This window comes from Bubalus kerabau, chromosome 16 (assembly GCF_029407905.1).
Source record: "Bubalus kerabau isolate K-KA32 ecotype Philippines breed swamp buffalo chromosome 16, PCC_UOA_SB_1v2, whole genome shotgun sequence".
NCBI lineage: Eukaryota > Metazoa > Chordata > Mammalia > Artiodactyla > Bovidae > Bubalus > Bubalus kerabau.
Window position 1 is genome coordinate 74,649,611 of NC_073639.1, and position 20,994 is coordinate 74,670,604.

The following is a 20,994-nucleotide window of genomic DNA, read 5'->3' on the forward strand; positions in this document are numbered from 1 at the left end:
GAGTGCTTCATGGTATTTAGCTCCCCCGTCACCAAAACCTTATATACTGACCTTTCCCCACTGCCCTTTGGAGCAGTCTCTCAGAGCTCTCTGAGATGGTGCCTCCTGGGCAGCAGTCCTCATTTTGCCCCCAAATAAAACTTAACTCACAACTCTCAAGTAGTGCCTCTTTTCTAGTTGACAGATTAAACATAATAATGTCAGTGATACAGCCAGGACCTTCACGAGGCCCAAAGCACATGGTCAGCTTCACTGTGAGTGGATCTGAGGCTGTAGAAAAATACGCACCTTCACTGGTTTCAAAACTCAGTTAAAGAGGATTTTAGGGTGTAAATAAGGGGATATTTTTTCACTGACATTTGTGTTTTATTTGGAGGAGCGACTGTACAATTGTGCTCATTTCACATGCTAGCAAGGAAATCCTCAAGATCCTTCAAACTAGGCTTCAACAGTATCTGAACTGAGAACTCCAGATGTATATGCTGGATTTAGAAAAAGCACAGGAATCACTGATCCAATTGTCAACATTTGGTGAATTACAGAAAAAGCAAGATAATTCCAGAAAACCATTCTACTTCTGCTTCATTCAGTTCAGTCGCTCAGTCATGTCCAACTCTGCGACCCCATGACTGCAGCACGCCAGGCCTCCCTGTCCACCACCAACTCCCAGAGTCTACCCAAACCCATGTCCATTGAGTCAGTGATGCCATCCAACCATCTCATCCTCTGTCGTCCCCTTCTCCTCCCACCCTCAATCTTTCCCAGCATCGGGGTCTTTTCAAATGAGCCAGCTCTTCACATCAGGTGGCCAAAGTATTGGAGTTTTAGCTTCAACATCAGTCCTTCCAATGAACACCCAGGACTGATCTCCTTTAGGATGGACTGGTTGTATCTCCTTGCAGTTGGAGTCTTCTCCAACACCACAGTTCAAAAGCATCAATTCTTCGGCTAAAACCTTTGACTGCATGAATCACAATAAACTAATTTGTGATTTATTTAAACTAAATTGTGAGAAATTCTTAAAGAGATGGGGATAGCAATCCTACTTACCTGCCTCCTGGGAAACCTGTATCAGGACAAGAAGCAACAGTTAGAACTGGATATGGAACAAAGAACTGCTTTGAAATCGGGAAAAAAATGTATGTCAAGGCTGAATGTTGTCACCTTGCTTATTTAATGTATATGCAGAGTACATCATGGAAAATGCTGGTATGGATGAATCATAGGCTGGAATCAAGGCTGCCAGGAGAAATATCAACAACCTCAGATATGCAAATTATATCACTCTCATGGCTGAAAATGAAGAGCCTGTTGATGAGAGTGAAAGAGCAGAGTGAGAAGGCCTGTTTAAGACTCAGTTTTCAGAAAATGAAGATCATGGCATCTCGTCCTATCACTTGATGGAATCAGATGCAGGGAAAGTGAAAACAGTGGCAGATTTTATTTTCTTGAGCTCCAAAATCACCGTGGACAGTGACTGCAGTCAGGAAATTAAAACCTACTTGCTCCAGGGAGGAAAAGCTAAGACCAACTTGGACACCATATTTAAAAGCAGAGACATCACCTGCTGACAAAGGTTCTTATAGTCTAAGCTATGGTTCTTCCAGGAGTCATGTACGCATGTGAGATTCAGGCCAGAAAGAAGGTTGAGGGCCAAAGAATTAATGCTTTTGAACTGAGGTGCTGGAGAAGACTCTTGAGAGTCCCTTGGACACCAAAGACATCAAACCAGTCAATCCTAAAGGAAATCAATTCTGAATATTCATTGGAAGGACTGATGCTGAAGCTGAATCTTCAATAGTTTGGCTACCTGATGCAAAGAGTCAACTCACTGGAAAAGACCCTGATGCTGGGAAAGATTGAGGGCAGGAGGAGAAGGGGATGACAGAGGATGAGATGGCTTTATGGTCTCACCAACTTGAAGGATATGCGTTTGAGCAAGCTCTGTGATTTGGCTATGGACAAGGAAGCCTGGGGTGGTGCAGTCTTGGCCCAGGCAGTCTTTGCCCTGGCGTGCTGCAGTCTTTGGTCCAGGCATGTTGGAGTCTCAAAGAGTTAGACAGGATTTATTAACTGAAAAGTGACAATCAGAAGGCCCTACTCCTCTGCCTGATTGCTAAGCTGAAGTGTCTTCATTTTCTGACCTTGCTCACCTGTGAAGAGAAGAGATTAACACATTACTTCCAAAGGCTGGCTCTTCATCAAAATGTTTTAAAGACTGGTGGCCCTATTCACTTTGCTTCCTTATAGCCTATCCCTCTCTATTTGGCCTTTTGACTGTATTTCTATACCATGTCACTCTCTGGTAATATAAAAGAACCTGGCCTTCTGACCTCTAGGAGTTGGTTATTTTGAGACATTAATATGTCATCTCAGTGAGCCAGCATTCTGAATAGTCATATTCCTTGCCACAGCACATCTCCTCCAATTCATTGGCCTGTCATGTAATGAGCAGAGTGGACTTCAACTCAATAACGGTGGGATCATTAGTTCAGATACAGCATTTGCTATGATGAATTTACTTCAGACATAGAGGGAGGGGCATGAGGTCTCTGTCCTCAGCTGTTGGCTTCCTGGTAGGTCTGTGTCTTTTCAGGTCACAGGAAGACTCTGTATGTCCTCTAATATTTTAGCTGAGAACCTCCTTCTGTCAGTTTTTCAATCAGAACTTCCTAGTTTTCATCAGATTTAACCTCAGAATCTCCTCGTTTCTGTAATTTGCCTAAGAACCTCATATTTTCTGAAATTTTGCTTCAGAACCTCCATCTTTTTGTCAGATTTTCACTCAAAATCTCCTAGTTTCTGTTAGATTTTACCTCTGAACCCCTAGTTTCTTTCAGATTTTACTTCAGAACCTCTTCACTCTCTCAGATTTTACCTGAGAACATCTTAGTTTCTGTCAGATTGTACCTCAGAACTTCCCAGTTTCTGTCAGATATTACCTCAGACCCCCTAGTTTCTGTCAGATTTCACAAGAGAATCCCACTTTCTGTCTGATTTTATCTCAGACGACCAGAGTTTCTGTCAATTTCACTTCAGAATGCCCTAGTTTCTGTCGATTTTACCTAAGGGGTCCCTAGTTTCTGTCAGATTTAACCTCGGAGTGCTTAGTTTCTGTGAGATTTTGACAAAGGAGTCCCTAGTGTCTGTCAGACTATACTTATGTATTGCCTCGTTTCTATCAGATTTTACCTCCGGAGCCTGTATAATTCTGTTGGGGATTTTCTCCCCGGGACTTGGAAGCGACGAACCTGAAAGAATGACACTCGGACAGTCTCTTGCAAGGACTGGCAAGTTTATTTCTGCAGTCAAGCCTTCTTATAGAAGCAGGAACAAAGAGCTTAAAGTATACGGCCAGCAGAGCGCATACGGGGTTAACACATAATCAGTAAAAACATTTCAAGGACAGCGCGCTCTAAGTGACTCATGTGCTTATCCCACAACCCGTTTTCTCAAGTAACATCCCTATTTATTATTAAATCTTGGTGCCGAGCATAACCAAAGGCAGGAGATGTTTTTCTGTCCACAGTACAAAGCCGAGTACTTCTGGCCCTTCGCCATTTTCCCAAGGATTTTCTCCTTTTATGGCTATTTTGTACTACGCTCCCCAACAAGTTCTGTCAAATTTTACTTCAGAACCACCTAGTTTCTGTCAGATTTTACCTCAGAACCCCCTAATTTCTGTCTGATTTTACCACAGAACCACCCAATTTCTGTCAGATTTTACCTAAGGAGAACCTAGTTTCTGTCAGATTTTACTACAGAATCCCTTAGTTTCTCCCAGATTTTACTTCAGAGACTCCCTAGTTTCTCTCAGATTTTATGTCAGAACCCCTTAGTTTCTGTCAGACTGCACCAAAGGAGTCTCTAGTTTCTCTCAGATTATAGCTCTCTATTGCTTAGTTTCTATCAGATCTTACCTCTGGAGCCTGTAATTCTGTCAGATTTTATCTCAGAACCACCTAGTTTCTGTCAGATTTTAGCTCAGAATCCCCTGGTTTCTGTCTGATTTTACCATGGAGCCATCTAATTTCTGTCAGAGTTTACCACACAACCCCTTAGTTTCTGTCAGATTTTAACCTCAGTTCAGTTCAGTCACTCAGTCCTGTCTGACATTTTGCGACCCCGTGGACTGCATCATGCCAGGCTTCCCTGTCCATCACCAACTCCTGAAGCTTGCTCAAACTCATGCCCATTGAGTCGATAATACCATCTAACCATCTCATCCTCTGTCGTCCCCTTCTCCTCCTCAGAAGCCCCATACTATGTTAGATTTACCTAAGGAAAAACCTAGTTTCTTTCAGATTTTACCACAGAACCCCTCAGTTTCTGTCAGTGTTTACCCCAGAATCCCCCTAGTTTCTCACAGATTTTACCTCAGGAGCCCCTAGTTTCTGTGAGATTTTTACTACAGAACCAACCTAGTTTCTATCAGATTTTACCCTAGAAGCCCCTAGCTTCTGCCAGATTTTCCATCAGAAGCCTCTAATTTCTGTCACATTTTACCTCAGTACCCCCTGCTTTCTGTCAGTTTTTACCTCAGAAGCCTCCAGTTTCTCTAACATGTTACCTCCATACCCCCTGATTTCTGTCAGATTTTACCTAAGAACCCCCTAGTTTCTGTCACATTTTACCAAAAGAGTCTCTAGTTTCTCTTGGACTATAACCTCAGTATCATCTAGTTTCTATCCGATTTTACCTCTGGAGCATGTAATTCTGTCAGATTTTACCTCAGAACCCCCAAGTTTTTGTCAGATTTTATGTCAGAAGCCCCTACTTTATGTCAGATTTACCACAAAACCCATTATATTCTGTCAGATTTACCTAAGGAGAACCTAGTTTCCCTCATATATTACCACAGAACCCCTTAGTTTCTGTCAAGTCTTACCTCACAATCCCCCTACTTTCTCACAGATTTTACCTCAGGAGCCCCTATCTTCTGTCAAGTTTTACCTCAAAACCCCCTAGTTTCTGTCACATTTTACCTCTGAACCCCCTAGTTTCTGTCAGATTTCACCTCAGAAGCCTCTATTTTCTGTCACATTTCACCTCAAAATCCCAAGTTTCTGTTAGATATTACCTCAGAATCCCTTCATTTCTGTCAAATTTTACCTCAGAACCCCCTAGTTCTGTCAGGTTTTTACCTCAGAACCCCCTAGTTTCTGTGAGATTTTCCCTCAGAACCCCCTTGTTTCTGTCAGATTTTACCCCAGAAGCCCCTGTTTATGTCAGATTTTATGCCAGAAGCACCTAATTCCTGTCAGATTTTACCACAGAATCCCCTAGTTTCTACCAGATTTTACCTCAGAAGACTATAGTTTCTGTTAAATTTTACCTCAGTATCCCTTAGTTTCTGTCAAATTTCACCTCAGAACTGCCTAGTTTCTGTCAGATTTTACCACAGAACCCTTTTTTTCTGTCAGATTTTTACCACACAACCCTTAGTTTCTGTCAGATTTTACCTCAGAACCCCCTAGCTTCTGTCACATTTTACCTCAGAAGTTCATAGTTTCTGTCAGTTATTACCTCAGGAAACCCTAATTTCTCTCAGGTTCCACCTTGGAACCCCCTAGTTTCTGCCAGATTTGATCTCAGTGATACCTAGTTTCTGTCTGACTTTTCCTCAGATCATCACCCGCCCCGAGTTTCTGTCAGATTTTAATTCAGAACCCCTTAGTTTCTGTCGGATTTTACCTCTGAACACCCTAGTTTTTGTCACATTTCACCTCAGTAATCCCTAGTTTCCTAAGGCCCACTTGACTCACATTCCAGGATCTGGCTCAAGGTGAATCATCATACCATTGTGATCTTCTGGCTCATGAAGATCTTTTTTGTACAGTTCTTCTGTATATTCTTGCCAGCTCTTTCTTAATATCTTCTGCTTCTGTTAGGCCCATACCATTTCGTCCTTTATTGTGCCCATGTTTGGATGAAACGTTCCCTTGGTATCTCTAATTTTCTTGAAGAGATCTCTAGTCTTTCCCATTCTATTGCTTTCCTGTATTTCTTTACATTGATCACCGAGGAAGGCTTTCTTATCTCTCCTTGTTATTCTTTGGAACTCTGCATTCAAATGGGTATATCTTTCCTTTTCTGATTTGCCTCTTGCTTCTCTTCTTTTCACAGCTATTTGTAAGGTCTCCTCAGACAACCATTTGCCTTTTTGCATTACTTTTTCTTGGGGATGATCATGAGCCCTGCCTCCTGTACAATGTCACAAACCTCCATCCATAGTTCTTCAGGCACTCTGTCTATCAGATCTAATCCCTTGAATCTATTTGTCACTTCCACTGTATAATCATAAGGGATTTGATTTAGGTCATAACTGAATGGTCTAGTGGTTTTCCCTACTTTCTTCCATTTCAGTCTGAATTTGGCAATAAGGAGTTCATGATTTGAGCCACAGTCAGTTTCTAGTCTTGTTTTTGCTGACTATATAGAGCTTCTCCATCTTTAGCTGCAAAGAATATTGGTATTGACCATCTGGTGATGGCCATGTGTAAAGGTTTCTCTTGTGTTGTTGGAAGAGGGTGTTTGCTATGACCAGTGTGTTCTCTTGGCAAAATTCTATTAGGCTTTTCACTGGTTCATTCTGTACTCCAAGGCCAAATTTGCCTGTTACTTCAGGTATTTCTTGACTTCCTACTTTTGCATTCCAGTCCCCTATATTGAAAAGGACATCTTTTCTGGGTGTTAGCTCTAGAAGGTCTTCTAGGTCTTCATAGAACCATTCAACTTCAGCTTCTTCAGCATTACTGGTCAGGGTATAGACTTGGATTACTGTGATATTGACTGGCTTGCCTTGGAAATGAACAGAGATCATTCTATCTGATTTCAAACAACAGTGATTATATTACTACTCAAATTAAAAGAAATGGCAACCCACTCCAGTACTCTTGCCTGGAAAGTCCGATGGACGGAGGAGCCTGGTGGGCTGCAGTCCATGGCGTCGCTAGGAGTCGAACACGACTGACTGACTTCCCTTTCACTTTCCACTTTCATGCATTGGAGAAGAAAATGGCAACCCACTCCAGTGTTCTTGCCTGGAGAATCCCAGGGAAGGAGGAGTCTGGTGGGCTGCCATTTATGGGGTCGCACAGAGCCGGACACGACTGAAGCGACTTAGCAGTAGCTGTACGGCACCATAAGTAAGAGGAACAACAAAGATTTGACAATCATGCCAGGCAAGACAGCTGACACTGCAAATTGCCAAAATGTATCTCCACACCAGCCATCCATCTTGAAAGATTGGAAGCGACTCTTGGGCCTAAACCTCATTTCAGTGTCTTTATTCTCAGAATTCGTAGATCATAAATGAAATATTTAAGAAAGTCCTTTCCCCACCTCTCCAGGAATGCTTCTTGTATCACTGGAAATCCTTAAAAGAGTTGAATCATAGACTCTGGATTTATCTAAGCCAATCTATTTAACTGGAATTTGAACTTCATCTTCAATAAACCAAACAATTCTGGACATTAATAGGTAGTTTCTTAAATGTCCTTGCTTTTCATATCTGTGTCTTCCATTACGGAGGGTCTTACATTTAAGTCCATTGATTTAAGAGTTCTTGGTTTACTGGGAAATGAGTTATTACCTCACCATCTAACTTGTATGCAACTTCAACTCTGATTTCCATAAATATGTCCAAAATATCAAAATTTTTGACTACCAATGCAGTAAATCCATTAATCATATGAGCATATTTAATCAAAACAAGGTCCAACCAGACACATCTTCTCTCCCTTCCTGTAGTTACACCAAACTCTCTATCCCTTTTTGGTAATAATTCTCCAATTGCATTGTCTTGCTCTGTAGGAAAGGGACCAATCCCAACTCTAGTTGTATAAGCTTTCACAACTCCATACACTTCTCCACATTTTAAGGCGGCATACCCAAGCCAGTAGAAACACCTCCAACTGTACAGTTCAAAGAGGTTATGAAAGGATAACTTTCAAAATCAGTATCTAGCAGTGCTGCATTTGCACCTTCTACCAAGATTTTCTTTGATGGTCTTTCTTTGAAAGCCCGATATAGGAAATAAACTCCATATATCTCACAGTTGGTTTCACCCTTTCCATTTAACCCTTGAGTTTTTGGAATTCATCTTCAATGTCTATTTCCTATGTGGGGTATATAGATTTGTAGTGGTTAGCCAGAACTTGGAACCTCTCAGAAAAGCCTTCAAAGTCAGAAACAAGATCACATATCCTAAGTCCACTCTGGTCCTTTTGAGAAGGATAAATGGGGCAAATGCCCTTTTTGTGGTACCCGAATTTTTTCCTGCTTGTTCTCCTCTCTGTTGTTCCTGGATACCATCAGCTGTCTGATGAAAATCAAGCACAATATGAGCTCTGTCAGGTATGAGAATTCTTTGTCCAGCCTTCTAGACCTTCCCCTGTTTGAATGTTTTTTTCTGCTTCTTTAAACAATCCATCTAGATGAATTACCACTTCCTTTCCAATGAACGCAGTAATATTCAGGCCCCACTGGGAGCCTGAGTTGTTCCACTGGGTAATCATTCCACTGGGTAAAAGAGAAAAATCACCCTCCACAGAATCTGCAGCTGTTCAGGCAGCATTACTTCCTCCTCGGCGGTGGCACAGTGTGCTGGTGTCCTCACCAGCAGATCCAGCACCTTCCCCTTGGCTTCGTGGTCCCACTGCCCGCCAAGCACCAGGGTCGCCAGGTTCCCCCCAGGCTGCTCCCTGAGGCAGCCTCAGTTGCCTTGGACAAGGAGGATGACCCCAGATTTGTCTTGGAAAACGCCCAGGCTCCAGAGACACGAGAAGAGCCCTAAGGGGTTGGGGGCGGCTGGGAGCATGTGAACTGGATTGCCTCGTAAATCTATGTTTGAGAGTCTTAATATAAAATATAACATATATTCAAAAAAATAACATTTGGTAACACTGTCAATGTCTTAACCTGATATTAGGATTTTTCTACTTTTCTAATGTTTCATTTTGTCGAGAGGACTTGGATCAATGTTTAATGACCGTGGTCTGCAATGTCCCCTTCTACTGGTTTGGTTGTCAGGTTGTTTTTTACACTTTATTGGTTGACTGATGGCTGTGCGGGGTCTTCACTGCTCCTGGGCTCTGGTTGCGGGGCGGCGCGGCCGCTCTTCACTGCAGTGCACTGGGTTCTCATTGGGGCGGATTCTCTTGCTGCAGGCCACCAGCTCCGGGGGATGGAGCTTCAGCAGTTCGGCTTTCCTGTGAGTTGCTCTGCAGAATGCAGGAGCTTCCTGCATCTGGCACTGCAACCATGTCCCCTCCATCGACAGGCAGATCCTTAAACACAGGAAAGCAAGGGAAGTCCTATAAATTTGCCTCTTCTGTGCTTTATTTATGGGTTGTATGTAAAACACTTTAACTGCTTTCTCAGAGAACCACAAGTTTTACATCTTTTTCAATGCTTAAAAAAATACAAACCCAATGTATGGGAAGCATATAAGTCCTGAAGTTTGTTACATATTTATGCTAAATAAGGATACATTATGTCTTTTTGTGGAGTAAGTTCATGACAAAATATCCTGTTTCTTCTAAGCATCTTCACTGTTTACTTATTTTCTCTACTAGAACAAATGTACCTTCTTAGAACACTGAAATTCATTCCCTTTTTCTGCAAATTTTTCCCACATGATACCAGCAGGCGGCGCTGTGGGACTGCCCTGGGGTCCCTGCACAGCTGCTCAGGGAGCACTACTTCCTCCAGGAGCTGGGCTGGGGGCAGGGCCTGTGCTCCTGGGGGAACTCAGCAGTGTGTCCTGTCTGAGTGCAGAGACCCGTGAGCAGGGACCTGTGTGGTCTCGGCAGGTGCTTCCTCCAGGGTTTCCCAAGAGGGAACTCCCCTCCACCCCCTGAATCTGGGCTGTGAGCTGAGCTCCAGCATCAGGGCTGAGAGATGGGCTGGACGGGCCCTTGGTAGGCCCCTATTTGCATGGCGCCCCTCCTCTGGCAGAGTCAGGGGGAGAAAAGGAGGCCTGGGGCAGCCTAGCCCCACTGTGGCAACCAGGGTCCTGTGAGCACCATGGCCTGGACTCCTCTCCTGCTCGTGTTCCTCTCTCACTGCTCAGGTAGGGACGGGCCCGGGCACCAGGGCTCAGTCCCAGCCTCATCAGCCCCTGGGGCGCAGACTCTGGGAACCTTTCCTGCAGCTCCTGCCCCATCTCCCCTGTGTCTGTGTCTGCAGGTTCCCTCTCCCAGCCTGTGCTGATTCAGCCGGCCTCCCCATCTGCGTCTCCAGGAGCAACAGCCAGACTCACCTGCACCCTGAGCAGTGGGTACAGTGTTGGTGGCTACCAAATGTCCTGTTTCCAGCAGAAGCCAGGGGGCCCTCCCCAGTCCCTCCTGATGTTCAAGTCAGACTCGGATAAGCCCCAGGGCTCCAGGGTCCCCTGTCACTTCTCTGGATCCAAGGCTGCTTTGGCCAACACAGGGCTCCTGCTCATCTCTGGGCTGCAGACTCAGGATGAGGCTGATTATAACTGCTACTGTCCCCAAAACACTGGTATTTATGAGGTGCTTCACACTGCACAAGGCTGAACAGGCACTGCGCCCCTGTGTCCTCCCTGCTGCGCCCATCACTGCTGTTCCACTCTCACTCCGCTTAACCTCCTGTGGTCACTTCTGAGTTTCCTGTCATGTACTGCCCCTCATCTCAGATCTGAGACTCACCCACGGCTCTGATCGCTCAGACTGCTGTGTTTTGACACACATCTTCCTCAGTTCAGTTCAGTTCAGTCGCTCAGTTGTGCCCAACTCCTTGCGATCCCATGGACTGCAGCACGCCAGGCCTCCCTGTCCATCACCAATTCCTGGAGTTTACTCAAACTCGTGTTCATTGAGTCGGTGATGCCATCCAACCAACTCATCCTCTGTCCTCCCCTTCTCCTTCCACCTTCAATCTTTCCCAGCATCAGTGTCTTTTCCAAATGAGTCAGTGCTTTGCATCAGGTGGCCAGAGGATTGGAGTTTCAGCTTCAGCATCGGTCCTTCCAATGAACACTCAGGACTGATCTCCTTTGGGATGGATTGGTTGGATTTCCTTACACTCCAAGGGACTTTCAAAAGTCTCCTCCAACACCACAGCTCAAAAGCATCAATTCTTCAGCGCTCAGCATTATTTATAGTCCAACACTGACATTCATACATGACTACTAGAAAAACTATAGCTTTGACTAAATGGACCTTTATTGGCAAAGTAATGTCTCTGCTTTTTCATATGCTCGTGTTCCTCTCTCACTGCTCAGGTAGGGACGGGTCTAGGTTGGTCATAACTTTCCTTCCAAGGAGTAAGGGTCTTTTAATTTCATGGCTGCAGTCACCATCTGTAGTGATTTTGGAGCCCCCCAAAAATAAAGTCTGTCATTGTTTCCCCATCTATTTTCCAAGAAGTGATGGGACCAGATGCCATGAGCTTAGTTTTCTGAATGTTGAGCTTTCAGCCAGCTTTTTCACTCTCCTCTTTCACTTTCATCAAGAGGCTCTTAATTCTTCTTCACTTTCTGCCATAAGGGTGGTGTCATCTGCATATCTCAGGTTATTGATATTTCTACCAGCAATCTTGATTTCAGCTTGTGCTTCCTCCAGTCCAGCATTTCTCATGATGTACTCTGCATATAAGTTAAATAAGCAGGGTGACAATACACAGCCTTGACATACTCCTTTTCCTATTTGGAACCAGTCTGTTGTTCCATGTCCAGTTCTAACTGTTGCTTCCTGACCTGCATATAGGTTTCTCAAGAGACAGGTCAGGTGATCTCGTATTCCCATCTCTTTTAGAATTTTCCACAGTTTATTGTGATTCACACGGTCAAAGGCTTTGGCATAGTCAACAAAGAAGTAGATGTTTTTCTGGAACTCTCTTCCTTTTCCATGTGGATGTTGGCAATTTGATCTCTGGTTCCTCTGCCTGTTCTAAAACCAGCTTGAACATCTGCAAGTTCACAGTTCTTGTATTGCTGAAGTGTGGCTTGGAGAATTTTGAGCATTACTTTACTAGCGGGTGAGATGAGGGCACTTGTGCGGTAGTTTGAGCATTCTTTGGCACTGCCTTTCTTTGGGATTGGAATGAAAACTGACCTTTTCCAGTCCTGTGGCCACTGAGTTTTCCAAATTTGCTGGCATACTGAGTGCAGCATTTTCAAGCATCATCTTTTAGGATTTGAAATAGCTCAACTGGAATTCCATCATCTCCACTAGCTTTGTTCGTAGTGATGCTTCCTAAGGCCCACTTGACTTCACATTTAGGATGTCTGGCTCTGGATAAGTGATCACACCATCGTGATTATCTGGGTCGTGAAGATCTTTTTTGTATAGTTCTTCTGCATATTCTTGCCACCTCTTCTTAATATCTTCTGCTTCTGTTAGGTCCATAACATTTCTGTCCTTTATTGAGCCTATCTTTGCATGAACTGATCCCTTGGTATCTCTAATTTTCTTAAAGAGATCTCTAGTCTTTCCCATTCTATTGTTTTCCTCTATTTCTTTGGATTGATCACTGAGGAAGATTTTCTTATGTCTTCTTGCTATTCTTTGGAACTCTATTCTTTGGAATTCTTTGGAATTCAAATGGGTATATCTTTCCTTTTCTCCTTTGCTTTGGTTTCTCTTCATAGCTATTTGTAAGGCCTCCTCAGGCAGCCATTTTGCTTTTTTGCATTTGTTTTTCTTGGGGATGGTCTTGATCCCTGTCTCCTGTATAATATCATGAACCTCTGTCCATAGTTCACCAGGCACTCTGTCTATCAGATCTAGTCCCTTAAATCTATTTCTCAGTTCCACTCTATAATCATAAGGGATTTGATTTAGGTCATACCTGAATGGTCTAGTGGTTTTCCCTACTTTCTTCCATTTAAGTCTGAATTTGCAATAAGGAGTTTATGATCTGAGCCACAGTCAGCTCCTGGTCTTGTTTTTGTTGACTGTATAGAGTTTCTCCATCTTTGGCTGCAAAGAATATAATCAATCTGATTTCAGTATTGACCATCTGCTGATGTCCATGTGTAGAGTCTTCTCTTGTGTTGTTGGAAGAGGGTGTTTGCTATGACCAGTGTGTTCTCTTGGCAAAACTCTATGAGCCGTTGCCCTGCTTCAGTCTGTACTCCAAGGCTAAATTTGCCTGTTACTCCAGGTGTTTCTTGACTTCACACTTTTGCATTCCAGTCCTCTATAATGAAAAGGATATCTCTTTTGGGTGTTAGTTCTAAAAGGTCTTGTAGGTCTTCACATCTTCCTAATCAGAAATCAAAATCCCCCAGTGGATATGCTATAAGTGGCAGAAAGAGGCTGGTTCCTGCTCTGCTTCACTCAGACTCCTAAATATTAATAATGCAAATATCTGCGTAAAAATCAAGTTTTACTTCTTAAGAAAAAATTTCAAAAGATCTGTCTTGTGTCATTTATTTAATATTTTCTTAATAAAACCTTACAAAGAATTATATTTCAGATATGTAACTCTTATCAATGAAAAATTGAAATAAACATAGATTGTCCTTCAGTTAAATTTCATGCATGTATTTAAAGCAACGACCTTAAAATTTTCACTAATCCATTAACATATTTTCATACATTTACTGTCTCAGGGAATTCCCAGGTGGTCCAGTGGCTAAGACTCCATGTTCCCAGTGCCGTCAGCCTGGTTTCATCCTTGGTCTGGGAACTAGATCCCACAAGCCACAACTAAGACAGCACCCAGATAATGAATAAATAAATATTTTTTAGGAATCTCACAGTCACACACCTACAGTGTACCACACACATTCAGTGCGGGGCAAACTATAGTAGGGCCTCTTCTCCAACCAAACTCCCTGAACTGTATCTTCTCGAACCCACTGCTTGGAACAATTCGTCCTAACAGCCACCACATATCACGCTCCCTGGGAACACATGCTGCTCAGAGCCCTTCAGAGTCTCAATAAAAACGGCCAGGAGCACCATCAGGCCTGCTCCCTGCAGCCTGTGCCCTGTGCCTCAGGAGAGACGCCCAGGAGGGGTCACTTCATAAGACAGGACATGGGCATGGGGTCCAGAGTGTGGGAAGGTTTGCACATAGTAAAGATCCAGGCGTTTAGGAATCAAGGGTCCCACCCCAGGCCTCTCCCCCTGCACCTTCCCACCTCAACAGATAAGAGCCCCCTCCTCCTCACGGCTGAGGGGACACAGAGAGGAAGCAGGGCTCCGGCCACCAGGGAGGGGACACACAGAGGAGGGACCCGCTATTCTGCCCAGAAGGGGATGGGCCTCCCCGGGGCCAGCACCGCCCTGACCTGATCCTGATGCAAGAGGAACTTGTGCCCCAGAAGCCTTCTCAGTCCTGACCCTGAGGAGCCCAGGGAGCCATGGACAGACTCAGCCTGAGGGGCCTGAGGGGAGCACACAGGGGGCCCTGAGGTCACAGCGGATACAGAGGAGACCCCTGAACAGGCTCTGAGGCGGGGACAGCGCACAGAGCAGGGGCAGGAATTGTCCATGAGGGCTCTGGTCACCAGGTCACAGGAAGCGTGTCTGGGCCTGGACACCAGGGGGCACTCGAGGGCCATTCCTGAGGTGGTTAGTTGGGTGAGAGCTGGGCCCAGGCCCTGACCCTGCCTGGCAACCACTGCTCAGGGCTCCTGGATGGGACCTCCCACCCCTGGGCCCCAAGAGCCGCGCCCCAGTCCACACCCTGCCCCCCTCAGGCACAGGGACCTGACTCGGGGCCCAGGGAGGGGTCAGAGAGCTGGGCGTCATTTGAATGAAAGGCCCCGCCCCCTCTCAGGGTATGAAGAGGGGAAGGAGCAGTGTGGGGACGCTCTGCTCAACTGTGGGGCCACAGACAGCAGGACGCCCTGACCATGTCCACCATGGCCTGGTCCCCTCTGCTCCTCACCCTGGTCGCTCTCTGCACAGGTGACTGGATGGGGGGACAGGGGAAGGGCCCTGGGAAGACTCACAGGCGCTGCTCCCTCCTCTCGTGTCTGGACCCCCAAGTCACCATCTCTGTCTCTCCCCATTCCAGGTTCCTGGGCCCAGGCTGTGCTGACTCAGCTGCCCTCCGTGTCCGGGTCCCTGGGCCAGAGGGTCTCCATCACCTGCACCGGAAGCAGCAGCTATGTTGGGCGTGGCAATCATGTGAGCTGGTACCAACTGATCTCAGGATTGGCCCCCAAAACCCTGATCTATAATCGTAACAAACGACCCTTGGGGGTCCCTGACCGATTCTCTGGCACCAAGTCTGGCAACACAGCCACCCTGACCATCACTTCGCTCCAGGCTGAGGACGAGGCTGATTATTACTGTGCGTCTGCTGACCTCAGTCTTAGTGGTCCCATAGTGCTCCAGGTCAAGGGGGAAGTGCGACAAAAACCTGCTGTCCTCTCAGAGTCGGGGCTCTGGGGGCAGAAACATCCTCTGCAAAGGCAGCCGCTTTATTTGATGTTTGGCCTAAGACTGTGCTCAGTCACACCACGGAACTTGGTCCAGAAAAATCTGTTCACATGTTTCTTAATTCACCCCTTCTCCAGCTTTCCTTTGTAGCAAATCATTATCTGATTTTCTCAATTTGAGCAGAAATCCCCAGTGCCAGGGGCAGATGCCCTGGGGTCAGAGTCCATGATGGGTCGGGTCAGAACCAGAGGAACACAGTACAGTTCTGCCTGACTCTGGGTGCATCAATGCATCCAGTATGTGTCCTGGTCCCAGCAGCTCTCCTTCTCTCTGAGGCTAATAGTGGACACAGGGGGTCCCTGCTTGGTTCCCTGGCCTCTGGTCTGGCGTTCAGGCTCTTTGGCCATCACTGGGCTGAGCTGCAGCCCAGGATGCTGCTCCTGCCTTTCCTGTGACAGCCTCTCAGGATCACCCAGGGCTCCAGGCTCCTGGCCAGGCAACCTGGGAACCTCCTCCACTGGCCTTTGCCCACGTGGGAAGCAGGGTGCTCCCTGGAGAGTGACTTTCCTGCACCTGGGCCCCAGGGAACAAGAGAGCTGTCAGCTGTGAGCAACAGTCTTGCCTCTTACTTCCGCTCCTCTATCCTGGGGGCCAGTGCCTAGACCTGAGGTCCAGGCTAGGATGGATGGGAAATTACACAACAAAAATATCAATAACCTTGACCTGCAGTGATAACTGGACAGAGGATAAGAGACCCAGGGGAGGGACTTTTTCCATGTCAACAACTTCGTCTCAAGAGCAGGGTCCTGGGGGCCCTCCTCCACGACCTGGACCCCTCCCTTTGTGTCCTCACTCCTGAACCAAGACTGTCCTTTAGGGGAAAGTGATGGGATGTGGGTTTGGAGGCCTTTGCCCTGCCTTGTGCTCCTGGCATCTGGGCACAGGGTGTGGGGCATCCATGGTTCCTGTCTCACCCTCCTTCAAGGTTGGTGCTGATGGTCTGTCCTTTATCAGTTCCTCTCCTCACCTATTTTTGTATTTTTCCCTACACAATCATCCATGCTTTGGAATAATAGGAAAAGGATTTAGTATGAACATTTTGTTTGATATGAGATGATTCTTACAAACACATGTTGAGAAATGAAAATAATCTTATGAATTTTATTAAATAGCTAAGTTATAAGAACATCTAATCTGAACACAAAACCATAATTTTACTTTACATTGATTAGCGTTATTTTTGTCCCTTAACTTTCCCAATTAATGGAGACATTAAGTCCTCCTGCACGAAATTACACGAATCCCATGGACAGAGGAGCTTCAGTCCATGGGGTTGCTAGGAGTTGGACACAACTGAGCGACTTCACTTTGACTTTTCACTTTCATGCATTGGAGAAGGAAATGGCAACCCACTCCAGTGTTCTTGCCTGAAGAATCCCAGGGACGGCGGAGCCTGGTGGGCTGCCGTCTCTGGGGTCGCACAGAGTCGGACACGACTGAAGCGACTTAGCAGCAGCACCAAATGAGTAGGTACCAGCAGCAAATGAGTATATACCAGCAATACTACAATCATGTCTAGGTGTTTCTATTTTTACATGGATTTTATTCTTGGTTCTAAATTTATTTTTTAATATGTCTTAATATAAAATACAACTTGTAGATGGTAAAAATAACATTCGGTATCAGTATCAAGTTCTTAAATTTTGAATTTTTTGTTAACTTTCTGATTAGAACATTTTGATCAATACTTAATGTTAGTGGCTTGTAATATTTCCTCTCATAAATTTTTCAGGTATATGTACAAATGTTTTAACTAATTCTCAAAAAACTAGGAAATAATTGCATCTTTTTCAATGTTTTTAAAAAGACATGCATACAATGCAATGTAGAACAATGTAGTGGCTCAAGTTTGTCACATATTTCAGGTGAGGAAATGCATGTTATGTCTTTTTGTGGAGTAATTCAATAGTAAGATTTCCATATTTTTCCAAGGAAATTAATCTTCTTGCTTGTTTTCTCTACTAGCTCAGCGATGCAGCTTCCTAGAAAAGTTTGCATTTTACCTCCTTAATTCTAGAGGTTTTTTTTTTGCTTTTTGTTTTTATTTTCCACATGTGCCCAGCAGGCGGCGCTGTGGGACAGCCCTGGGGTCCATGCACCGCTGCTCAGGGAGCATCACTGACTCCTGGAGCTGGGCTGGGGGCGGCGTATGCACCCCTAGGGGCACTCAGCAGTGTCCTCTCTGGCTGCAGAGTCCCCTGTCATGTGGTCTCAGCAGGTGCTTCCTCCAGGGTCTCCCAAGAGGGAACTCCCTTCCACCCCCTGAGTCTGGGCTGTGAGCTGAGCTCCAGCATCCGGGCTGAGAGATGGGCTGGGCGGGTCCTGGGTGGACCCCTATTTGCATGGCAGCCCCTTCTCAGGCAGAGGCTGGGCGAGAAAAGAAGACCTGGGGCAGCCCAGCCCCACGGTGGGGACCAGGAAGCTGTGAGCACCATGGCCTGGACTCCTCTCCTGCTCGTGTTCCTCTCTCTCTACACAGGTAGGCACAGGCCCCGGGCACCAGGGCTCAGTCCCAGCCTCATCAGCCCCTGGGGCACAGACTCTGGGAACCTTTCCTGCAGCTCCTGCCCCCTCTCCCCTGTGTCTGTGTCTGCAGGTTCCCTCTCCCAGCCTGTGCTGACTCAGCCGGTCACCCTCTCTGCATCTCTGGGAGCATCAGCCAGACTCTCCTGCACCCTGAGCAGTGGCTACAATGTGAGCAACTATAGCATATACTGGTATCAGCAGAAGGCAGGGAGCCCTCCCCGGTACCTCCTGAGGTTCAAGTCAGACTCAGATAAGCACCAGGGCTCCGGGGTCCCCAGCCGCTTCTCTGGATCCAAAGATGCCTCGACCAACGCAGGGCTCCTGCTCATCTCTGGGCTGCAGCCCGAGGACGAGGCCGACTACTACTGTGCTGTGTGGCATGGCGACACTAGCGCTTACACGGCTCCAGACCAGTGAGGCAGTGAGACAGAGGCCTCCCCACCCAGCCTGCTCGTGGCTCGGATGAAGCCTAGTTCAGGGGGTGACTTCCAACTGTCAGATGGTAGACAAGCAACCCATTTTCCTCACACCAGCAGATTTGATAATATTGTATCTTTTGCTTCAATTTAGCTTTTAGATTGCTAAGATACTCTTATCCAATGCCAGTTTTCTTGGGCAAACATTGCCTGTTCCGAGATAAAAACTTTTTGATGAAGACATTGGCTGAGCCCAGAAGAGGTGGTTTCAGGCCAGGCCCAGCTCAGGGTCAAGGGCTCAATAAGACAGGCTTCTGTGACTGTTTCACTTGGGATTTTGTGATATAAAAGTCAACATGCAGAAATGAATTGTATTTTGTAGTTCGGTAACGAACCTCCAGTTTCTGAAAATAAAACCACTAACATGTATGACACAATCAACAGAAAACACTTAAAGATAAATCTGAGGAAGATCAGAAGGCTGTGCGCTGAAAAGACAAACATGCAAGAGAAATTAAAGGCACGGTGAACAGTCACTCCTCATCTGTCGTTCAAAACACTGAGTGTCACTGAGATAAGTCATTAAAAGTAGCACAACATAACATTGTAAAGCAACTTGTTGTTCAGTTGCGAAGTCATGTCTGACTCCATGGACTGCAGCACACCAGGCTTCCCTGTCCCTCACCATCCTGGAGTGTGCCCAAGTTCAAGTCCACTGGATCCGTGAGGCCACCCAACCATCTCAACCTCTGTCATCGCCTTCTCCTCCTGCCCTCAATCTTTCCTAGCAAAAGGTGTTTTCCAATGAGTCATAAATATAAAATTATGCTGAAAATTAATGAGAATGAATAGGGAAATGTTCAAGTCGACAATTATTTAAAATAGTATATAATTTTTAAATTATGTAAATTTAAAAGTAGTTCAAAAATGTGTTACTTTGGTCCCAGAAATAAAAAAAAAAACTTAAGATTTGACCGCATTTGTATGATAACAATAAACATTCAGCAAGAAAGATAAAAGAAAATTTGAGCAAGAGTGAAATATTTTCTTCCAGGAAAACAGTGAGTAGCCGGGCTGTGCAGTCCCTGTATTATTTACAGTGGTGCTTCCTTATACCTGTTTCCCTTGAGAAGTTGGAGGGGGTGTGAGCAGCGGGGACGGGGCGGAGCTCTTAGAGGTCAAAGGAAGGATGATGGTTCCTGACGCCACACAAGGGTCACTCTGCCTGCTCAGAGTCAGGCTCTGCAGCAGTGACGTGCCACCTGCCCCTCCCCGCTGAGCACAGAGTCCTGAGCGCAGTCTGCGCTGTCTCAGCCGGGCCCAGTGTCCAGCTCAGTGCTCAGGGCCTCTAGTCCTGGAAAGAGCGGCAGAGCTGGCGGTGTGAGGTGTCCGGGAACCAACAGGTCCCAGCCAGAGACCCCAAACCACGATGCCTGCGGGTCCCCAGCCCTCAGGAGCCGCGATTGGTCCTTTGGCTCCAGACGCGGTCGCTCAGGTTCCTTGATGACTGGGGGCTCCTATCCTCGGATGAAAGAGGAGGAGGACAGGGCTGATCGTGATCCGGGCTGTGGACACAGGTGGTGCCACCACAGACACCTTCATCCGTGTCCTGGGAGCTGGGAGCAGAGTTAGCCGCACTCAGAAAGGTGGCTTCTGCTTCCCAAGCCTACAGGGAGTGAACACGTGGAAAATGTTTTATTTCACTTGGGAAAGAGGAGACCAGGAACTAGTACAGTGGGGTCACGGAGTATAAAAACAAAATGCTTATTATCCACTGGGAAAGGACCTCGAAGCAATCCGTGTGTGTGTGTGTGTGCGTGTGTAAGGCACTGCTTCATTTCTAATGAAGGAGAAAGCACCCCCGTCCTGCACGGTCGGGAGGCTGCTTCCACGGGGTCGTCACGGTCCTGACCTGACCCTGATAAAAGGAGTATGTGTCCCAGACGCCCCCTCAGTCCTGACCCCTGAGCTGCCAAGCGCGCCGTGTACAGACTGACCCTGAGGGTCGGAGGAGAGCCCACAGACGGCCCTGAGGTCACAGGGGACACAGAACGGGCTCCTGGCCTGAAGGCAAGAAAGAGACAGAGCACAGAGCAGGTCAGGGGCTTCTCTGAGGGCTCTGGTCACCAGGTCACAGGATGTGTGTCTGGGCCAGGACACCAGGGGGCGCTCGGGGGGCGTTCCGAGGGTGGTTAGGGGATGGGAGCTGGGACCCTGGTGCTGCCTGGTGGCCTCTGCTCACAGCTCCCAGCTGTGACCTCCCACCCCAGGGCCACACACAGCCCCGCCCCAGCCCACCCACTGGCCACCCTCAGGCACAGGGGCCTGAGCCATTGCCCAGGGACGGGTGGGTAGGAGTCATTTGAATGAATGGACCCTCCCCCTCTCAGGGTATGAAGAGGGGAAGGAGCTGTGTGGGGACCCTCTGGTCAGCTGTGGGGCCACAGACGGCAGGACACCCTGACCGTGTCCACCATGGCCTGGTTCCCTCTGCTCCTCACCCTGGTCGCTCTCTGTACAGGTGACTGGATGCAGGGACAGGGGAAGGGCCCTGGGAAGCCTCACAGGCCTTGCTCCCTGCTCTCGTGTCTGGACCCCCGAGTCACCATCTCTGTCTGTCCCCC

The 20,994-nt window shown here is 46.7% G+C and overlaps 1 pseudogene and 3 gene segments (V, D, J or C); 3 read left to right on the plus strand and 1 right to left on the minus strand.

The window, feature by feature from the left end:
• Positions 1–7,323: 7,323 nt before the first annotated feature.
• On the minus strand, positions 7,324–9,277 carry LOC129629764 (adenylosuccinate synthetase isozyme 2-like; annotated as a pseudogene).
• A 752-nt stretch (positions 9,278–10,029) lies between these two features.
• On the plus strand, positions 10,030–14,834 carry LOC129629765 (probable non-functional immunoglobulin lambda variable 5-48). The segment is given in 3 exon segments: positions 10,030–10,075; positions 10,192–10,509; positions 14,761–14,834. Coding segments are annotated over 3 exon segments (438 nt in total).
• An 11-nt stretch (positions 14,835–14,845) lies between these two features.
• Positions 14,846–15,977, plus strand: LOC129629766 (immunoglobulin lambda variable 1-40-like). The segment is given in 3 exon segments: positions 14,846–14,891; positions 15,001–15,279; positions 15,865–15,977. Coding segments are annotated over 3 exon segments (438 nt in total).
• A 1,884-nt stretch (positions 15,978–17,861) lies between these two features.
• On the plus strand, positions 17,862–19,244 carry LOC129629704 (immunoglobulin lambda variable 5-39-like). The segment is given in 2 exon segments: positions 17,862–17,907; positions 18,025–19,244. Coding segments are annotated over 2 exon segments (393 nt in total).
• Positions 19,245–20,994: the final 1,750 nt, after the last annotated feature.